This window comes from Pseudopipra pipra, chromosome 3 (genome assembly GCF_036250125.1).
Source record: "Pseudopipra pipra isolate bDixPip1 chromosome 3, bDixPip1.hap1, whole genome shotgun sequence".
Taxonomy (NCBI): domain Eukaryota; kingdom Metazoa; phylum Chordata; class Aves; order Passeriformes; family Pipridae; genus Pseudopipra; species Pseudopipra pipra.
The window spans coordinates 9,162,705-9,181,458 of record NC_087551.1 but is presented as its reverse complement, the minus strand read 5'-3'; the positions used below and the strand labels follow the sequence as shown (position 1 = coordinate 9,181,458).

General features: G+C 48.0%; 1 protein-coding gene and 1 long non-coding RNA gene across 2 annotated transcripts in view; one reads left to right on the top strand and one right to left on the bottom strand.

Moving 5' to 3' along the window:
• Positions 1-3,045, bottom strand: part of SPRED2 (sprouty related EVH1 domain containing 2) — a 60,310-nt gene extending 57,265 nt beyond the window's left edge. The window contains exon 1 of the mRNA XM_064647629.1: positions 2,758-3,045. Coding sequence (XP_064503699.1) covers positions 2,758-2,804 — 47 coding nt within the window. The 5' untranslated portion in view covers positions 2,805-3,045. The remainder of the gene's footprint in view (positions 1-2,757) is intronic.
• On the top strand, positions 2,387-12,232 carry LOC135410825 (uncharacterized). Its single transcript, XR_010428891.1, has 4 exons — positions 2,387-2,765; positions 4,738-4,855; positions 5,063-10,054; positions 11,562-12,232. It is a non-coding gene; the product is annotated as an uncharacterized LOC135410825 (long non-coding RNA).
• The last annotated feature ends 6,522 nt before the right edge of the window (positions 12,233-18,754 follow it).

Sequence of the window (18,754 nt, the reverse complement as noted above, 5' to 3'; positions counted from 1 at the left end):
AGCTGCCCATCGTCTGGATACAGAGGCAGCACTTCCCGAAAACTCTCCCACCGTTGCAGCTTTATGCCTCCAATTTATTATCAGGCGTCCCCGCTCTCCCCCAACCCTGCGACGTGTGGAGGGGGGGAAGGAGGGGAAGCAGAAATAAAGGCTGAGATGCAGATTGAGGCGCTCGCTTTGCAATGACAAATTGACCTCTAAGTATCGATCCGAAATGGTGCAGTGGTGAAGGGACCGATGAGTTTACAGCATCCTAAGCCCCATTTTTTTTCCTCTCCTCGGTTTTATAACTTGTCTCAAAACTCAAAATCTTATCTAGCTGTTCTCAAGAAATTATTAAAAAAAATAAAATAGGCAAAAAAATGGAGGGAGACCCCCTTTGTTGTTTACTTGAAGAGGGTTATTTTAAAAGGCATCCTGACAGTGGTCCTTTTTTTTTTTTGTAATCTGGCTGTTAACATTTGCTCACAGTGCACTCTGTGAAACAAGAATAGCTATGCAAATTAAAGCCAGATATCTAGGGCAAATAGCACGCTATACTACCATTGTTCTGACAGCTCGAGAAAACTTATCAGGAGAGCCTGTCCTTATTTCTTTTAACACCATATATATTGGAGGAAAAAAAAAAAATCAAATCACTTCACCCACCACTGAAATGAAAAAACAACCCATGAGTCACCGGCTTCAGCGACGCTATCAATCAATGCAAGGCTGGAAGCGAGGAGCTTACAGAGGAAACCATGGCTTACCTAAAACACCTCGCTGTGCCCTACAAGGCAAAGGCCTGGACTGAACTCTGACGAGCCCAACCATGGCCTCCAAAAGAGCCACTCGGGGTAAGGACCATGAGGCATCATTTATCCTGAAAGCCACCACATCCAAACCCCAATAAAAAGGCTATTGGTGGCCTGGGAATGGGTTGGATACCAGCTCCCTGTGGCCACCAGCACTCCCCATCTCCCAGGGATTGAAGCACAACGTTGTTGGGTTGACTGGTGACCCCACAAGAGGTGGTGTGACCCAAGAGCTTCCCTCTCCAGCTCAGGTAGGGACACACATGAAACCCATCCAGCTGAAGCCTCCACCAGCATGGCAGCGCAGTGGCACGTGGAGGAAGAATTTACTCCAAAACAAACTGCAGCCTACAATTAAGGGAAGAAAACCCCAACCAACCACCAGAGCCAAGTGCTCGCTGTTTTACACCGACACTCACCTCCACACCAAGCCCTGCAGGAAAACACATTTGGAGCAATATCTTGCCACAGGATGAAGGCTGGTTGAGCATTAGATTTTGTCCACTGAATTGGGTTAGGTTTGGCCCTGTGTTCTCAAACCCAGAGACAAGGACCCACTTCCCCTCCTCTTGTCCAATTTGCAAAATTAAACAACAAAAAAAATAAACCCCAAACAAAGAACCGGCAGGTTTTTATTGGAAATGAGTTGGCCACATTTTTCCAGCCTGTTAGGTCATGGCAATCCATGCAAGAGAAACTCAGCTTTTTCTTTTTTTGTTGCAAGAACCTTACCAACTTCAAAATAACCACAATTTCAGAAGCTACATATAAACACATATTTATAGTCTCTTCATTAAGAACTGCCAAAATAACAATCCCTCTCAGCACGTTGCAGGCAGAAGCCATTTCCTTCGCCACTCATGTTTCTCCAGCAAATCGCCCTAAAATAAGTTTACCAGGACGAAGGTGCGAGTGTGGCACATGCCACCAATTATGATATTTTCTCGGGCTCCAAACGAGCCAAAAAGTTGCACAATTTTGACGCTGCTTTATAAGCCCTGCGAGGAGTCATTTTAAAGCACGGTACATCCTATGGCGCTTGGCACCAACCCAGTCCTGCACGCCAGTGAGTCATTCCTCTTGACTGTCAAAACCCCGAAGGAGATAGCCAGGAACAGCCCTTGGGCCAGCGCGGCGTGAAAAAGCCCTTCCTGCCGTCCCCCTGCAATAGCTTTGGGTTTTATTTTTGGGGAAGAAAACATTAAAAAAAAAAAAAAAAAGGGAAAAGGGCACCGTCAGGCATTTTGAAAGCCTCGGCGCGGCCTCTCCTGAGGGGGGGGTTATTCGTGCGGGGGGTTTATCCGCGGGGAGGCGGCGGGAGCGGGCGTGGGTACCCGCATCCCCCCGGGGGTGCGGCGGGGGGGTGCCGGTGAATGGGGAGGCCGCCGGTGACCGGGTTTATGAATGCGGCGTCATGTGACGGCGGCGGCGGCCGCCCTCCTATTCACAAAACGGCGGCGGCCGGGGCGGGGACCCGCGACGTCGTGTGTGTGTGTCCCCCCCCCCCGCTCCCCGCCTCAAGCTCCGCGTCCCGAACCCCCCCACGCACCCCCACAGACCCGGGGGCCGCGGGGCGGGGGCGCGCAGCGCTCCCCCTTCCTCCTTTCGCCGCCGCTTCCGCCGCCCCCGCCCGGGCGCCCCGAGCCCCTCGGCCGGGGCGGGGAGCGGCGGCGCGGGGCCCCCTCCCCGCGGAGCCCCCGGAACCCCGCGCCGCCCTCCCGGGGGTTTTTTATGAATGAAAGGGCCGTATGCAAATGAGCGCGGCCCGGGGGGGAGCGCGAAATGGCGGATGCGCGGGCGGGCGGCGCGCACACGTACGCGCGTGCCCGCCGTCCCTCTGTCCGCCCGCTCCCGGTCCGTCTGTCCGAAGGGAGCGAGCGACCCCCGCACCGCTTCGCGCCGGGGGCAACAAAGGGTGCCCCCCAACCCCGGCCCCTCTCCGCCCGCCCGCGGCCCCGCTCACTCGTCAGGGTAGGCTTCCTCGGTCATCTTCTCCCCGTCTAGGCTCATCCCTCGCCGCGGGCGGCCGGGCTGCGCCTCCGCATCTTCCCCGGCGCTTCACATGGCGAGGGAGGCCGCGCCGCGGCGGGCCGGGGCTGGCGGCCGCGCCGGGCCCGACGGCGCGGGAGCGCGGGCGGCGGCGGGGGGTGGGGGGGGAGGAGGAGGAGGAGGAGAAGGGAAAGGGAGGGGGGGGCTACGGCCGCGCTCGTCGCCGGGCGGCGGCGGCCGGGGGCGGAGGAGGAGGAGGAGGCGAGGCGGCGGTCAGCGCGCCGCGGGGGCGCGGCGGGGCGCGGCGGCGGCGGCGGCGGCGCGGGGTCCGGGCCCGGGGGAGCGGCGCAGCGCCCGGGGGCAGGCGGCGGCGCCGGGCCAGCCCCATGGCCGCGCTCACGCCATGGCGGGGCGCCGCGGGGGGCGGCGGAGCCGGGAAGGGAGGGAAGGAAAGGAGCGGGGAGCCCCGGCAGGAAGCGGCGGCGGCGCTGCCGCGGCCGCCGGGAGCGGGGCAGGGCAGCGCCGGACCCGGGAGGGAGGGGACGGAGCCGCAGCGGCGGCGGCGGTGGAAGGAGGAGACGCGGGCGGCGATGGCGCCGCCCCGGCCCGGCCCCCCGAGCCCCCGCGGCGCAGCGCAGCGCCCCGGGTGCGGTCCCGCCGCGCTCGCCCCCGCCCGCCGGCGCCGCCCCCCGCGCCCGCCGCAGCCCCCGCGCCCCGCCCGCCACCAGCGCCTCCCGCGGCCAGGCCCGGGTGGGGTGGGATGGGATGGGATGGGACGGGACGGGATCGGCCCTCTCGGCTGCGAGTCTGTCCGACCCCCGCTCGGCTCGCCCGGTTCAGCCTCCCCCGGCCCCGCTCAGCCCTGCGCAGCCTGACCCAGCGAGTCCTGGCGCAGCACTCCCAGGCGGCGCTCAGGATCACGGAATCACAGAATCAGTTAGGTTGGAGAAGACCTCTGAGATCACCGAGTCCAACCTTTGGCCGAACACCGCTATGTCAACTAGACCATGGCACTGAGTGACATGTCCAGTCTTTTCTTAAACACCTTCAGGGACAGTGAGTACACCACCTCCCTGGGCAGCCCATTCCAATGTCTAATCACCCCTTCTGTGAGGAAATTCCCTCTGATGTCCAGCCTAAACCTCCTGGGTGCAGCTTAAGACTGTGTCCTCTTGTCCTGTCACTGATTGCCTGGGAGAAGAGGCTGATCCCCACCTGGCTACAACCTCCTTTCAGGTAGTTGTAAAGAATGATAAGGTCACCACTGAGCCTCCTTTTCTCCAGGCTAAACATCCTCAGCTGCCTCAGCTACCCCTCACAGGACTTGTGCTCCATTCCCTTCACCAGCTTTGTTGCCCTTCTCTGGACAACTTGGCTCACCTCATCCTGACCTCTCCAGCCCAGCTGGGTTTGGTTCAGTTTGACCCAGGGGAGCCTGGATCGGCACAGCTCCTTGTCATGGCTGATGAGACCCATAGGAAGAATTTCCATACCACGACGCCATGTGTCCAGTGGGGGATCTGGCAGCCAGTTGGTAAAAGAAGAGCCCAGGGAGCCAGTGTTGGCCCCACAGCAGCATGTCCTGAGGTGATGGGGCTCCTCAGCCCATACATCTGGTTTCTCACCACCCTTGTGTTCTTCCCACTGCACCTTCCCCTCGTGAGAGCTCAAATCGACATGTAGCCATGTTCAGCATTGCTATGGGATCTGTGCTGGCATTCTGGTAGCATCGTGCAGCTTGTTTTGTAGGCCAGTTTAAATGTTTTTTTGCTGCAGTGAACAGTGCCACAACTGTAAACACTCTCTCAACTCGTGACTATAGCTACACCTTGCCGTCTGCCCTCAGGACTTGTTTGGTTCACAGAGGAGGGGGTAACAGGAGCTCACTATTGAAAAGAAAGTTTCATGAATCTGAGTAACCAGCAGTGAGTTTTGGTTTTGCTTTCTCCACCAGATGCTCTGTGATCAGGCAATCCTGGGAGAAGAAATGTGTCTGTCCCACCCAAGCTCATCACCTTGACCTTCCAGCTTCCATAGGCCCCTCCCGTTGAAGCATCCCTTTCTCATTGCAGGTAGGGAGATGTGCCTTCTCTGCTCTCATTGCATAGGGATATTCAGTCTCAATGTGGCTGCAATTCCTGAGGGAGCCACTTGCTCATTTGTCTTTCAAGTCTAGTCTGTGGGATTTAGTCTTCAAGGGACCTTCAAGTTTTGGTGTGGAAATTGTGTTTCTGCTCCATTGGGTTTCAGTTTCTAAGTTCTGCTAATTTTCTTTTCAGGAACAGAAATGGACACTTGGAGAAAAATCTGTGGACTGCTAGTAATGCAATGAAGGCAAGAGCTGATGAAAGCTTTGAGGCCTTCCTTCTGGGCAGTCACTCCCAGGGAGAAGCGGCATATCCTTTGGAGGTGGTACCAGAATCCACTGCTTTGGGGGCATTACAATGTTATAGTGATGCTCCTGCCACTGCCAGAGGTTTGGCCACAAAACCAGACAATATATGAGAGTACAAGCCTTCTTTCCAACCCTTAGCAGCCCATGGCATGCTCTTTTGGGTGGAAATGCTGCCTATATCCCCACCCCCTTCCCACCCATTCATTCCTCTGCAGAGCATAGTTTGTCACCCCCTCGGCTGTGCTAATGCACCCCCCGAGCTGAGGAGTGACACTGCTGGATCTGCTGAATGGTCCCAGCTAATAATACCCCCCAATACCTCTTTATTTTGGAAAGTTATTCAAGGATCCAACTTGCAGAATGGCATGATAAACATCTTGGCAAAGCTGAGTTGGCAGCAAAAGGAAGTGTCAGGGCAGGAGTAAATGGTTAGGGGCAAGGAAATGGCAGGAACGTCTTCAGCTGCTGTACAATAAAAGACCAGAAGTAATGATTTGACTCATTTCTACCCATCCTATGTCTTTTTTTTTTTTTCCAAATGATGTTGTGATTGCACAGACCTCTAAGATCCTTAAAACCTTTCATGCCAAAAATTTCTGTGGTCAGCAGGAACATCAATGCACCTGAAGTGGGGAGTGTGGCATTTAGCAATTGGTTACTACAGAAGCAGAATAAGGGCAGAGTTATGGCCGTATGAAAAACCCAGGGCACAATCTTGTAATTAAAAGGCCATCATAATGCATGTACCACTGAGGAGGACCGGGTATTAATCACTGTCTGATTAATACTTGAGAGCTTGTCTGTGTGATCTGGATGTATTTTTATGTGCTCGCGTTGTGTATGCACGTATTTGGCCCAGTGGTGAGAAGCAAATGTGTCTGAGGCTTGGAAGCTGAAGTTTCACTTGATCTGGCTTCTTGAGTCATTTCCTGTGGATTTGCAAGATCTCATATTTGATCTCTGCTTTCACTGTCCTACTAATTTAGAAGCTGCTGAGCGATGTATTCTCTGAATGATTTCTCTCCCTCTTGGTATTACTTTCATGCCGATAGATGCTCAATTTTATTTCTCTGATATTCAGGTTACTGTGGCGGTTCTTGCGAGTGGTGCATTCGAGATGACTGACTTTTCTGAATGAAAAGACTCCCTCTCAGAGGTGTGATTTCTGTTTGTGCCTTGTGTTGTTTGTATACAGAGTTTCTGCTCAGACACAGAATAGTGCTTCCCTGTGATGTGTTCATTACAGTACCTAGAATTAATTAGCTATGGGTGGCAGAGCTTCAAGGCAGCAGCTCCTGCATACTAACGATTTGCATGCTGTGACTGTCCTGTGTTTTGTATTCAAAAGAAACATTTATTTTGCAAAGTAATGCTTTAGCTGTTGCAGAGAATCTGGCATATGGACCTCGTTTCTGCTTGGATTGAAATGGACTTCCCTGAGTGCTGTTACACCTTTAGCTATCACTTATTTAGGGTGAGAAGTAACTGGAATTTGAAGTGGCAAACTTCAGGATGGCATTTACTGCATGCTTGCAACGTAACCTCCTACCTTCACTTACTCTTGCTTGTAAAACCTTTGAGCTGAAGTCTTCCACACTGTTGATTTAGGAACCTAAATATGAATGTTGGTACCCTGTTGACTGTGCTGAATTCAATGATTTTTCCACTGACTCACTCGGTGACTTTGAATGAGTGAGGAGTGGAAGTCAGCAGTCCTGAATCATGCCATCCTCCAGACAATTACCCCCCTCACCGATAATTCTTTCGAGCAGCAATCATATTTTAAAAGCAATGATTACATCTGTGTTTTCCCCCATTATAATCACTCAGAATTTAAGAGCCACAGAAACAATCTGCAACATTTGCAGTCAGCTTGAAATCTTTCAGTTGACACTTTTTGGGAGGTCAGAGACTGTGGAAATACTAAGGGTTCTTTTCAGCAGGAGTGGGATTTCAGCATGCCTTTGGAGAATTGGTTTGGAGAATTGTCAGGATCATTTCAGGCACCTGCCAGGGGAAGAGAAGGTGGAGAACTCCTTGCAGTCTTCCCAGGATGTCGTTTTGGAGGGTGGTAAGATCAGAGCAGGAAAGCAGAAAGGACCCTCACTGCCAGATGAACTGGTTTGCTCAAGAACTGACTATGCCACTGTTTTCTAGTTTTTATTTCTTTGTAACTCTGTGTTTTACTAGGGCTGAAAGTGGCAACAAATCTTAGGAGATCTCTTGTGCTGTTGCCTGTGTGATTTTTCAGGACACCAAGGGATCAACCTGGGCAACAGCAATGACTGTGCTGGTGTCTGGGAAGGCATTGACCAGTGCATGCAGTCAGCCATGAATCACTTGTGTGGGACAAATCTGCTGTCATTTGTAGCTGATTTCACGAAACCATGCGCTCTCCTTCACCCTCTCCCAAAATACAAACAAAGTTTATTGAAATGAGGAGACTGTGAGGAAAAGGGGTCTTTTCAAAACCCTTGCTTTCTAACTGGGCACTCTGTTGCCCTCGTAATATTCAGCAGTATGTGATTTATAGCTCCCCTGACACGATGGTTTGGTGTTTCCTTTGTGTGCATAACTTCCTTTTGATATAAAGGGATGATAACAAACCTAAACTGTAATCTCACTAGCACATGACCCATTGTCTTTGTGGTGCAGATGGCAGGAAAATGCTCTGATCTTGAGTTCAGCACTTCAGCCTTCCCACCCCCACCCCAAATTCCACCCTGGTAACAGGGTGGGCATTAGCAAGTTTAGTGAGACACCAGTGTTGGTGGGGGCGATTCCTTCAGATGCAGTGATGCAGGATGATGGTTTTGGGAGTCCCACTGGAGTTGAGTCCCTGGTATGGACTCAGCAAGAGATGGGTGCACAGCTGCTTCTTTATCTTCTTCTTACCTTTTTGTGCTGAATGACTAGAAGGAAAAACTGCTACAAAACCTTCACTTACCGCTGTCAGTCCCCCAGCAGAGCTTTCCTTCTGTGCATTTCCAACTCAGCGTGCCCTGGCCCATCAAATCAAAAAAATAATGTGCACGAACTCTGCAACTGTCACGGCAACCTCAGCATTAGTCCTAAAGCCGGGCTACTTTTGGCATGAGGGAAGGGCTGCTCTTCTCTTGAGATGCCTTTCCACCCTTGAGAGGTTTCTGCATTTTTGATACAGCTGCTTCCAGAGCCTCATGGGAGCTGAACAAACAGATGTCAAATACTCTGTTCTTACTTCAGGGAGCACAAAAGTGGATGGGTCTGGGATAAACACTGGAGCTGTGCACACCTTTTCCCCCCCTCCTCGGGGATTATTTGAATTAGACTTGAACCCTTAAGTGTATTTCAAAAAGTTGCCTTCTGATGGCCAAAATTCACTTGGGTGTTCCTCCCTGTCTTGCACAGCTATTGTGAGACCAACCCTTCTGAACACTCATGTCCCCTTTATTGCAAAACTCTTTGATTGGCCTCAGCAGGTGACACAACGGACAGTTGACTACTTACTTTAGCAAAACCAGTTTTCATGGCTTGACCTCCTTTTCTGACCCAGTGTCTTGCTGTGAGTAGAGGGTCCTATTCCGTGTCTGAGCAGTTGTAATTGCAGGATTACCCAGTCCAGGCCCAGACGTGGGAGAAACCCCCCCACAGGCATTGATCAGGAAAGGCTTCTGGAGTTAAATTAAGCTTTTGAAATATGGAAATGAGGACATGGCTTAGTCAGGCGTTCAGTGGCATATGATGCACAGGGGAAATGAGTTATATGCACCCTATTTGTGTCCCTCTGAACCCAGCCCTCAGCTTCAGGGCTGCTCAGTGACATGACCCATGCAGAACTTTAAAGATGCTTGACAATGTTTGATTTCAAAGGGTGCCAGTCCACCCTCTTCTCCAGGCAGATATTTTTCCTTGTGTCAACATCCTCATAACAACTCCAGCTAGGCAAATATAGCACATGGCTTATGAGTGTCCTGGAAGGACTCAGAGGTGGAGAGTTAGAGCTAAAGAAGGTTCATGGTTAACCCCATGCACCACTGAATAGCTTTTCCAGGGATAAATCACAGCACATGATGAAGAGGCTGGGAGGAGAGTTTAATGGTCCTGCAGAGAGCACCACCTTAGACAGCCATCCCTCAAGATATTCCCAAGGATTCTCATGGAAAATAATCCTACGCTCCTTTTATGTCCTTGTAATCACACACATATTATGCTTCCCTGCCCAGTTCTAAGGAGAAAGGTAATTAGTCACTCCACACAAACCTTTTGGGACTATGCATATACTCCAGTATGGAATACAGCTCTGTCTAGAAGGGAATAAAAATGCACGACTCTGCTCTGTGTGTGGTTATTAACAGAAGCTGCCATTCGCAGGAACTGGGTGCAAGGCCTTCCACGTGCTCCCTGCCAGCTGCATCTCCAGCAGCATTGGCTGCCAGGCTTAACAAAGCCCAGAAATGGAAGCCCAGGTTATGAGAGCTTCACACCTGTAATGCCAAAAGCACAGGCTTGACTCCTGCTCACAAAACTCCCTTGTTTTAGATAGCAGGCTCTCCAGTTTCTTAGAGAAAAAAAAAAAAAAAAAAAAAGAAGAAAGGCTGGTTATTGCTGGGTGTGTGTTCTGACCTTAAAAGCTGAAAGTAAAAACTCTTCCAGATATGGGGTGTGCTGAAGTGGCAGCTGAAGGGCTTTTTTGGTTTGTTCTACAGTTAATACCATTGTGCTAAAATTGCACAGGGAGGAGTGGGGGTTAATTTAAGATTTAGTGTGACCAAAAAGAATTATTTAAAAAACAACAAATGGACGACATTCTGAAAAATAAGCTTGATTTCCATAGTCAGGAGTACTTGACTTAAGTTGCAGGGACTGTGAAGGAAGCCTCCTGGATCTATTGCAGGTAAACATTTGCTTTTGATTCTGTTTTTCTCTTCAAGTGTAGAAACCCCAGCATTTACACTTAAATGGATGTGCTGTAAGCTATGTTTAGGAAGAGAATTTCATCCCCTCCTGCACGTACTTTTAACACATGATAATTATTTGACTGCAGCTTTACAAAGTATGGCTGGAGGGATGGTTTGTAAGGGAGGAGTTACATGGCACTGATAACTGCCTGACTCAGCCCCACTGAAGGCAGTGGCAGCAGGATCAGGCCATCCAGAAGAGATATTTTATTTTAAATGTCAGTTATGTACCTTCAGTGGCCTATGGTAAATTCCTGCCTCCTGATTTCACGTGTTGGAGAACACGTGTATGCTGGAGTGATGAATGTCTTCAGGGTCACGTGTTCAATGTGGACAGGAATCTCTGCATTTTATAACCCTTTTTAAAAAAAAAAAAACAAACCAGGGAGCCAGAGAGCTTATGAAGATGATGTTTTGGTGACTGATACCATCGGTTTTGTCTTCATCAAACATATCACAGAGTCTGTGCTCTTCCTTTATTTTTTGCTTTCTGCTTCTTCTCTCCCACCTGATCTGTTCCTTCTATACAACAGGAGCTATAGTCCAAGTTCATCAAGGGGGAAAAAAATTGCCCTAACCACATGTCCAGATGCATTACCTTGCATATAACTGGTTCTGCTTGTGCCGAAGTCATTGCCACATTACCAGTATTTAATTTATTATTGCACAAAATGCTCTGGATAGCTGTGACATTAAAAAGGTTTTCATAAATTGGTTGTTGCTCAGCTCTGAAGAGATTTGGGTCTTTTCTTTGATGTTTCTCGGTCTAAGAAAGTGAAAGCTCTCCTACAAGACTTGATCAAAGTCCTGTGAGATGGCAGTCTGAATTTTGGCCCTTCCTCTCTTGGAGGAAAGCAAACCAGGACAAGTCTTTGTCTTCTTGAAAGAAACATGGATAACTGTCTTCTTTAAAATCCTGTGAGGATGGAAAGCAGAGGTTATTTTCACCTTCCTGTAGAAAGGTCAACTCTATCCCCTCTGCAGATGGACTTAACCTCCCCAAGTAACAGGATGAGCAAGGCACCTTTTGAGAAGGGTCACCAGAGCCTGTTGCTTTGTGCTTTCTGAAGAATGCTAGCAGTGGAAAGGGCTTCATGCCACTACCATACAGCTGTCACCAAAATCACAGCCAGAGGTTTATTTGATCATAAAATCTACTACAGCAGGAAGCAGTGGAAGCTCTGCAGTAACTTACTTTGCTGCACACAGCTACCCCAACAGGGGCTTTGACCTTTAAACAATGGCACTTTGTTATATGGAATTTTCTTATGTTAATTTTCCAAGTATTGAGGGGAAGAGGATCACTGAGAAACAGGAGATCTTGAAAAAAAATTTAAAAAATGTAATAAATCATATATTGTGACTTTTGATATAGTTAGTACATCCATGTAATAACGTCTGGTATGACTAGTCTTCATTCGTATCCTTCACAATCATTTGTAGGGGTGAAGAGTGTTGCTCTTCCATTACAGCAGAAGAAATCACAGCCTGAGGAGATACCCAGGTGTCAGGGAGAGGACTTGAACTCATGAGCATTTGGGAGTCATCTAGGACAGGAAAACAACATCTACTCGAGTTTAATTCCCTGTGCTTTTTTATGTGTGTCTAGTTGCTTGGCTGTGAGTGGTATTTAAATCCCCTGAGCCTCTCCGTTCCCTTGTAATTTACTATCAGAAAGGACAGAAATAAATTCTAACATGTTTGTGAGACATATCAGAATTACTTCAAACTTAGGAGAATTTTGGAGTAAACTTAAATGCTTCAAAGCCTAAATATCACACTGCTAATTATCTTCTTATTAGTTTAAATCATCATGGATAAAAATGAAATGCTGCTGTGAAAACTGCCCCATCAAACTGAACGTGGTTGTAGCTGTTTGCCTGGTGTGGCCTGAGTAAAAGTGCTCTACTGTGCATTTCTACTTTAGAAAAATTCTTTGTGCCCTGATTTCCAAGTTCGAAAATAACTCTCTACAGATGAAACACATTTTTCACCCTTCAAAGAAGTGTTTTCACCTACAAATACTCCTTGCTGCCTAAACAAGAGCCCTTTCCTTTACACTTGTGCCAACATGTAACTTGGATAAAGAATTAAACTTAGATTCTTAGTTATAATGCTTCCCCTGACTTTTTTTTTTTTTTTTTTAAATAATGACTGTAAGACCTGTGCCTTCTTCTTTCTGAATTTTAATCTTTCTAGTGAAGGTGTGTTTGAAGAAGGCACACCCTTCAGAAAATGTTTTGTGGTATCGTATTTGTGCCTTTAGTGTTGAGGACGAGCTTGCCTTTTCAATATTAAATGCACTTTTCAGGGTCTTACATCACAGAGGCCTAAATTAAAACATGCTTACCATAAAGGGGTGCAGCATATGCATTCATCCTGGAAATTGCACTGTGACATGAAAGATATCCAAGCACTACATGTAATTTTGAAGATGAGCAAGGCTTGGCCTTTCAGATGTCCCACGCGAGGGAAGCACCCACATCCCGCAAAATTGTAAGCTTCTGAATCATGGAAGTCGGATCATAAAGCCTCTAATTCCTACTGGTTTGAAGATGTGTGGGACTGTGAAAATTAAGCCCAGTGCTGGATCGGGGGTGGATGTGAGCCTGTGCAGGAACCCCTGTGACCTGGCACCCAGCATGACCCAGGGAGCTGCAGAGCTCAGGGATGGGGTAGCTCTCACTTTCTGCCTCCCAGCTCCTCCTCCACGTGGTTTTAAGGCTCCGGGGTCAGGATCTGGTTGCTCACCACGGTGTGAAAATTTTGCTTAGTGGCTTGCAGGCTGAGAAGGGCTGGTCATGCCCTGTGTAAAGAATTATTTGTTTAGCTCTAAGTGTCTTTCTCTTAATTAAGCCTGACAAAGAAAATGTTTCCCCTCTGGTATGGTGGTATAGACCAGGAGTAAGACCACTGGCACCCTTATTTTGGATATATATACCATGGTGAGACCAGCAGCTGGCCTTTAACATACTGTGAAAGTATGCAGCTATGGGTGCACCTTGCTGCAGGCTGTGCACCCCTGCAGATCTAGAGACCTTCTTTCTGGGTTCATATGGGATTAATGCCAAGTTCATTCTCCACATCCATGTCTCCCAGGGGCCAAACTGTAGCTTCCAAGAGCCATCGGCTCCATGAGCCTGTGGGTATACAGAGGGAACTCCCAAACTCCAACCAGAGTGAGACTTCCTGCCTCTATTCAATGTCAATTTTTACTCATAACTGTTGCAGGGACAAATTTTGCAATCCATTCCAAGTATTGGATATTGGCAATCCCTCTCCTAAAGTGCCATGGTTGGAGAGTATCCTGGGCTAACTTTGGAGGCTCTAGACTCTCCTGTTTCTAGATATTGCAGTAAATGTTGTTATTTAGCCTCCTGTGATGTTACTGGGCTCTACACAAATGTCCTAGTCAAGCTCACAAGGAAGAGGAAATATGGGAATATTTGCCACCAGAAGACACTGCCTCCCCTGACATTTTTGTCTGCAAAACAATGACTTATAGAGAGTTTTAAACTGGAAGGTGTTGTTGGCTGTTTTCTTTTTAATTTTTTGATTTTTTGTTTCCTGTAGGAGACCCTCTGAATTCCTTAATGTTGTCATTGAGTCCTAGGGATTTCCCTCCCTCTCCTCTTCCAGTTGTGCTAGCTACATCTCCCAAGTTGCCTGCAATGTGAAATTGCTGAGGGAAGACATTTCTGTTTAAACTGAAAGCCATGAATACAAGAGCTGCTCCTCCCAAAGGAAATGTTGTTGTTCTTTTTACTTCCATGTCCTCAAATAAGTCATAATCTTTGCTCTGTACCCTGGTATTTCCACTTGGGACTTCCCAGTTTCCTATAAATTCTGTTTTACTCTCTTGCTGGGTCTGTGGAACCAGATACTAAATCCATCTTACTGAAAAAAAAATAAAAGAACAATAAAACCCTAATTGAAATATTTTGCTGAAAAATGCCACACCATAGTGATTTTTGAAACAAAAGCCCTAGAAATACTTTTTTTTCTTTTCTAAACTAGGAAAAGAAAAGCAATTCACTTTTAGTGGAATTGGAAGTCTTGTGTGGTATGCAGTGCCAGCTTCAGGAAGAGGAGAGCCTGACTTTGTCTTTTTATGTGTATTTGTGTATCTTTGTTATCAATATTGTAGAGTCACTCTTGTCAAGTTTTGCCATGATGTTAAGGAGAAGGTGGCTGTTCCAGGTACTGTGAACTCCTCTAAAACCTCAGTCAAACCTCAGGGGCTCTGCCCCCCACTTCTCTCTGACGGAGGGCAACCAGATGTCCAAGCTCTGTGTCCATTCTGGAGTCCTAAGAAGAATCTTTGGGATATTGTTTTGTCCTGGTTTTTTTTGGTGTGTGTTTTTTTGGTTTTGTTTTGGTTTGTTTGTTTTGGGTTTTTTTGTTTTGTTTGGTTTTGGTTTTTTTGGTTGGTTGGTTGGGTTTTTTTGGGGCTGGATATAGTTTTTCTCCCAGCAAGCCATTCTTACTTTTCAGTGATCTGATGTTATTCCATGCCAAGAAGACAGGAGTCTCCCACGCAGGAGACTTGTGCCTGACCCACCTCACTACCCTCCCCAGCTCTTCCTCCCTTCACTGCTCCTTTCTCCCTTCAGAATCATCACCCAACTAAGTTCCTTATAACTTTGGTGCATTTATACCCTTGCTCTCCCAGATCTTGAGGGATGAATTCCCTGTTGATCCCACCCAGAGGGATCATTCTTTTGTGTGTAGTGACTTTAGGCTGCACCATGCAGCACCTCAATCCGGGAGTCCCTGGCCAAAACCCAAACACCATGTTCCCCTCCACCACGTGAAAATGAAAGTCAGCTTGGCCACAGCGAAACCACAGAGCCGTGGCAGAGCCTCATGTGTTTGTGGAGACGGTGTAAAGCACCCAAACCTTTTCTTCAGATTTTCAAGGGGTGCAAAATACACAGACGTGTCCGTCAGCGGGACCTCCAGAAGAACAAAAGGCCACTGGGATCCCCACTAGGAAAAGCTGCCCTAAGGTCGGTGACACAGTATTTCCACAAGCTTGTGCTTATCTTACAGACAAATCTCCTGGGGAGGAAAAGTCAGACACACACACAGGTACAGTGAGCACAGCTGTCTGTAGTGGGGCTGTAAGGAACCGCCGGAAACCCATGGAGGAAGATGCAAAAGAAAAAAAAAAAAGAAAAGGGGAAAAAGGCGGGGAGGGAAGAAGCTGTTTTTCTCAAAGCTTGGCTGCCCTTGCAAGCAGAGTAACATCACAAAAGAGACACATGTTAGGCAGGTTTAGACTATCAAATCCTTTCAGTGTTCTGTAGATGGTGAAACAGAGGGAAAGAAATTTCACTGTGCATTAGTGCAGTGGTAACATGATGTTTTCAGGAGAGTGCACCCATGAGCAGGCACAGCAGCTTGCCATGCTGATAAAGCTTGTTTCTGGTCTGGAATAGGGGAAACTGAGCCATGGGAGCAAACCAACTTGCCAAAGCCACACAGCAAGTGTGACAGAGTTAGAAAGATTAAATATGAACAGATTGCCCTTACCTTTCCTGTTTCATGCACACATGCAAAGACAGTGCCTGCACTGAGCGTTTCCGATGCTCCTGAAATTCTGAAGTCAGGTGGCCTGAATAATATTTACTCGCTTCTTATGTAGAAGTTATAGACGGAGTAAAAATGAGCCACTCGAGTGTTCAGTTTGCCCCAACAGGAGCAGAAATTTGTTGCTCACTCCATGTTAGCCCATGCACTGTATGTCAGGGAGGCTCAAAGCAGAGAATATGCCCTCTGAGAGATCTGGGGAAATAAGAGCTGCCTCAGTTCAGGGGCTGAGCTGGAAAATGGAGAGAAAAAGAACTGGATTGGGTCAAACCAAAAGGCAAGGTAATTTTTCCCTTTTTTTTTTTTTCCTGTTTTTGTTTGGTGGAAATGAGAAAAACCCCAATGTGTTATTTTGGGTCAACCCGAATCACATTTTGAATGTAATGTTTTTTTTGAGGTTAGTTGCCCCTCTTGTTTCTCACACTTTCTTTTATTTCAGGTCTCTTTTGAGTGGAAAATGCTACTTCAAAATAGCAAATCAAAGGGTTGTGTTTAAGAGGCAGTGAAATAAAATGCTGTGGCATTTTCAAAACAAACCATTTATTTCAAGAAATGTAGATATGTATGTCTTTCCCCCATAAATTTTGGATACAGTTGTAAATGTTTGCCATGTTTCATTAATCTTGGAAGTTCCAAAATTGCATAGTTTGGGTTTGTCTTTTTTTTTCCCCAAGATATTTTAGTGTTGGTTTGTTTTGGTTTTTTTTTTTTGTGTCATTCAATTCCTGCTGAAGCAATTGGCCGTGCAGAAACAACAAAAGGGAGGTGTGTGACCTGAGGAATGGGGGGTCATAAGATTTCAGGGCACAGGACAAGGCTCACAAGAGCACTTGGGTCAGAGGCCAGTCTATAGCTGAAGGCAAAAGCATTACCAGTGCCCTCTTATTTCCCAGCAAAGCTACCAAAGTAGCAGCAGTGAGGAAAGAACAGAGGCCACAGGGGATGGATGTGTGTGGCTTCATGTTGCTCGGTTTTAAATGGCTGTGCCACTGGAGGGTTGGTTTTCTAACACCCAGATCACCAGCACAAACCTTTCACCCCAGGCTTTCTCAGTTTGCTAGCAGGTCCTAGGGAGGTAGATGTGTAGGGTTGTGCAAGAGATGTTGGGGTCAAGTTTTATCACTATGCACCCCATGCCCTGTGGGGATCTGCAGGGCTCTCTCCTTCAGCTGGTTTGCCCTATTAGGTCTACGGATGTGTAGGTGCACTTGGAGCTACTCCTCTGCTCCAGCTGTGGGGCTGCTTGCTCGCCAGCAGGCAGGCCAGGGATGTATGGAGGAGCAAAATGCCTTGTGCTCACTCCAGATAAGAGAGGTGATGCTGATAGGCATGAGGGAAACATCCCAAGCAACTGACTGAAGCAGGAATGTGGTTTGCAGCTCAAGTGTTTGCCTGACTTGTTGGCACTCTCGGGCAGGGGCAGACGGGAGCTGGTCCAGGGGGACTGTGCTGCACGACCATGTCCAGTCCTAGAGCTTTTCTTTCCAGTCATAACATCTACTGCGAAGGCAGTAGCCCTTTAAAAACAGATATATGGTGACTGGCAACTTAGGTGAGAGGCCTTCCTTTCCCAACCAACAAATAATGCTGTGTGCTTTGACTAGCAGGGGACAGACATTCGAAATTCAAGCTGTTTTAAGTGAGCAAATTCTTTTCCGATTTCCCCAGAGCTGGCCAGCTGTGGCCTTCTGTGGTTGCTCCATCATGAGATGTTTTGTAATGAAGTGGTGGGGTCTCAGCAGGCCTTATTCTGTTGCTGGAACAATGGAGCATGGACTTTCTTTATATCCTGAAGGGCATCAAATAATGAGAACAAGAAAAGTTGTCCAGCTGTGCTTCATCTGGACTAGTTTTCTCTTTTAATTTTTTTCAGTCAGCCTTAGTAGACAGTACGGCTGCTCAACTCACTTGTCTTCTGAGGAGGATACTTGAAATGTAAATAGAAAACTGGTTTTAAGAAGTGAAGTGTGTCTAGCACGAAGAAGTAAGAATTAGTCCTGCTGGAATAACCTTCCTTTTGTTGGGATTATATTACGGAGGGATTTGGTCTGCTACTTGGGCAGCTCCATGCTCAAGCTGGCTGTTGTTTTTAACATCTAGAAATTCATTCCTAACCTTACTCACCTCAGGTGATTTGCACTTGAAAAGATCACATAGCCTGGTAAATTTGGGAAGGATAAATAAAGGAATAGCAACACCAAACTGCCTTCTGGCTAGTAAGGGCTGTGGTTACTCAGGTTTCTTGGCAGTGCTGGGCTATTCACTACTTCAGTTTAACCCCCTTCAAAGTCCATGTAGAGGTGGAGAATTGCAGGCTAATCCCACTGGCTGGTCCTGCACCTCAGAGCAGTGCCCAGAGGTGGCTGTCACGGCTCAGGGTGTCACAGAGAAGGAAGCCAAAGCATCTGTCAGGCCCCCCTGGCCTGTGGGAGATGCGCCTGTGAAGGTGCAGGCGGATATTTGCTGCTCACAGCCTGTCTCCAGCTGTGCGTCACAGCAAGGTGAAAATGAACCCAGCAAGTGGCTTAAAGAGCAGATTTTGAAGGGAGCAGATCAAGGGACCTGTGGGGCCTGGCAGTGGGAGCAACTCAACCAGCACAGCTGCAGCTGGAGGAGAATGGGCGGCTCCACTTGTATTGTCCTGCTTGGAAAAGACTGGCTGGCAGGTAAAGCCCACTGCAGCAGGGGCCTGGGAAAAGGGGGCTGCAGATGATTCACCTGCATCTATTGAAGCAAATCAAGTGGGCTTCATGGAGAACAACTTATCTGCTAAGCCCGTCATATTTGCTGTCGTATTTTTTGTTGTTTTTCTTGTTGAAACCACTACAGAGAGCAGCACTTTTCCAGGAGCCTCACTCCAGCAATGAAACTTCCCTGTGGCTTCCCGCCGGCTTGGGGAGGATTCGTGACTGGGGATGCTTTACCTCTTCCGTGCCAACTCGACTGGAGCCATGTCTCAGGATAGTTCTTTGATATCCTGTACAAAGGCTTGTTCCTCATTTGTAATGAAATAATATGTTTCTGCGAAGTTTAATCTGATTAAA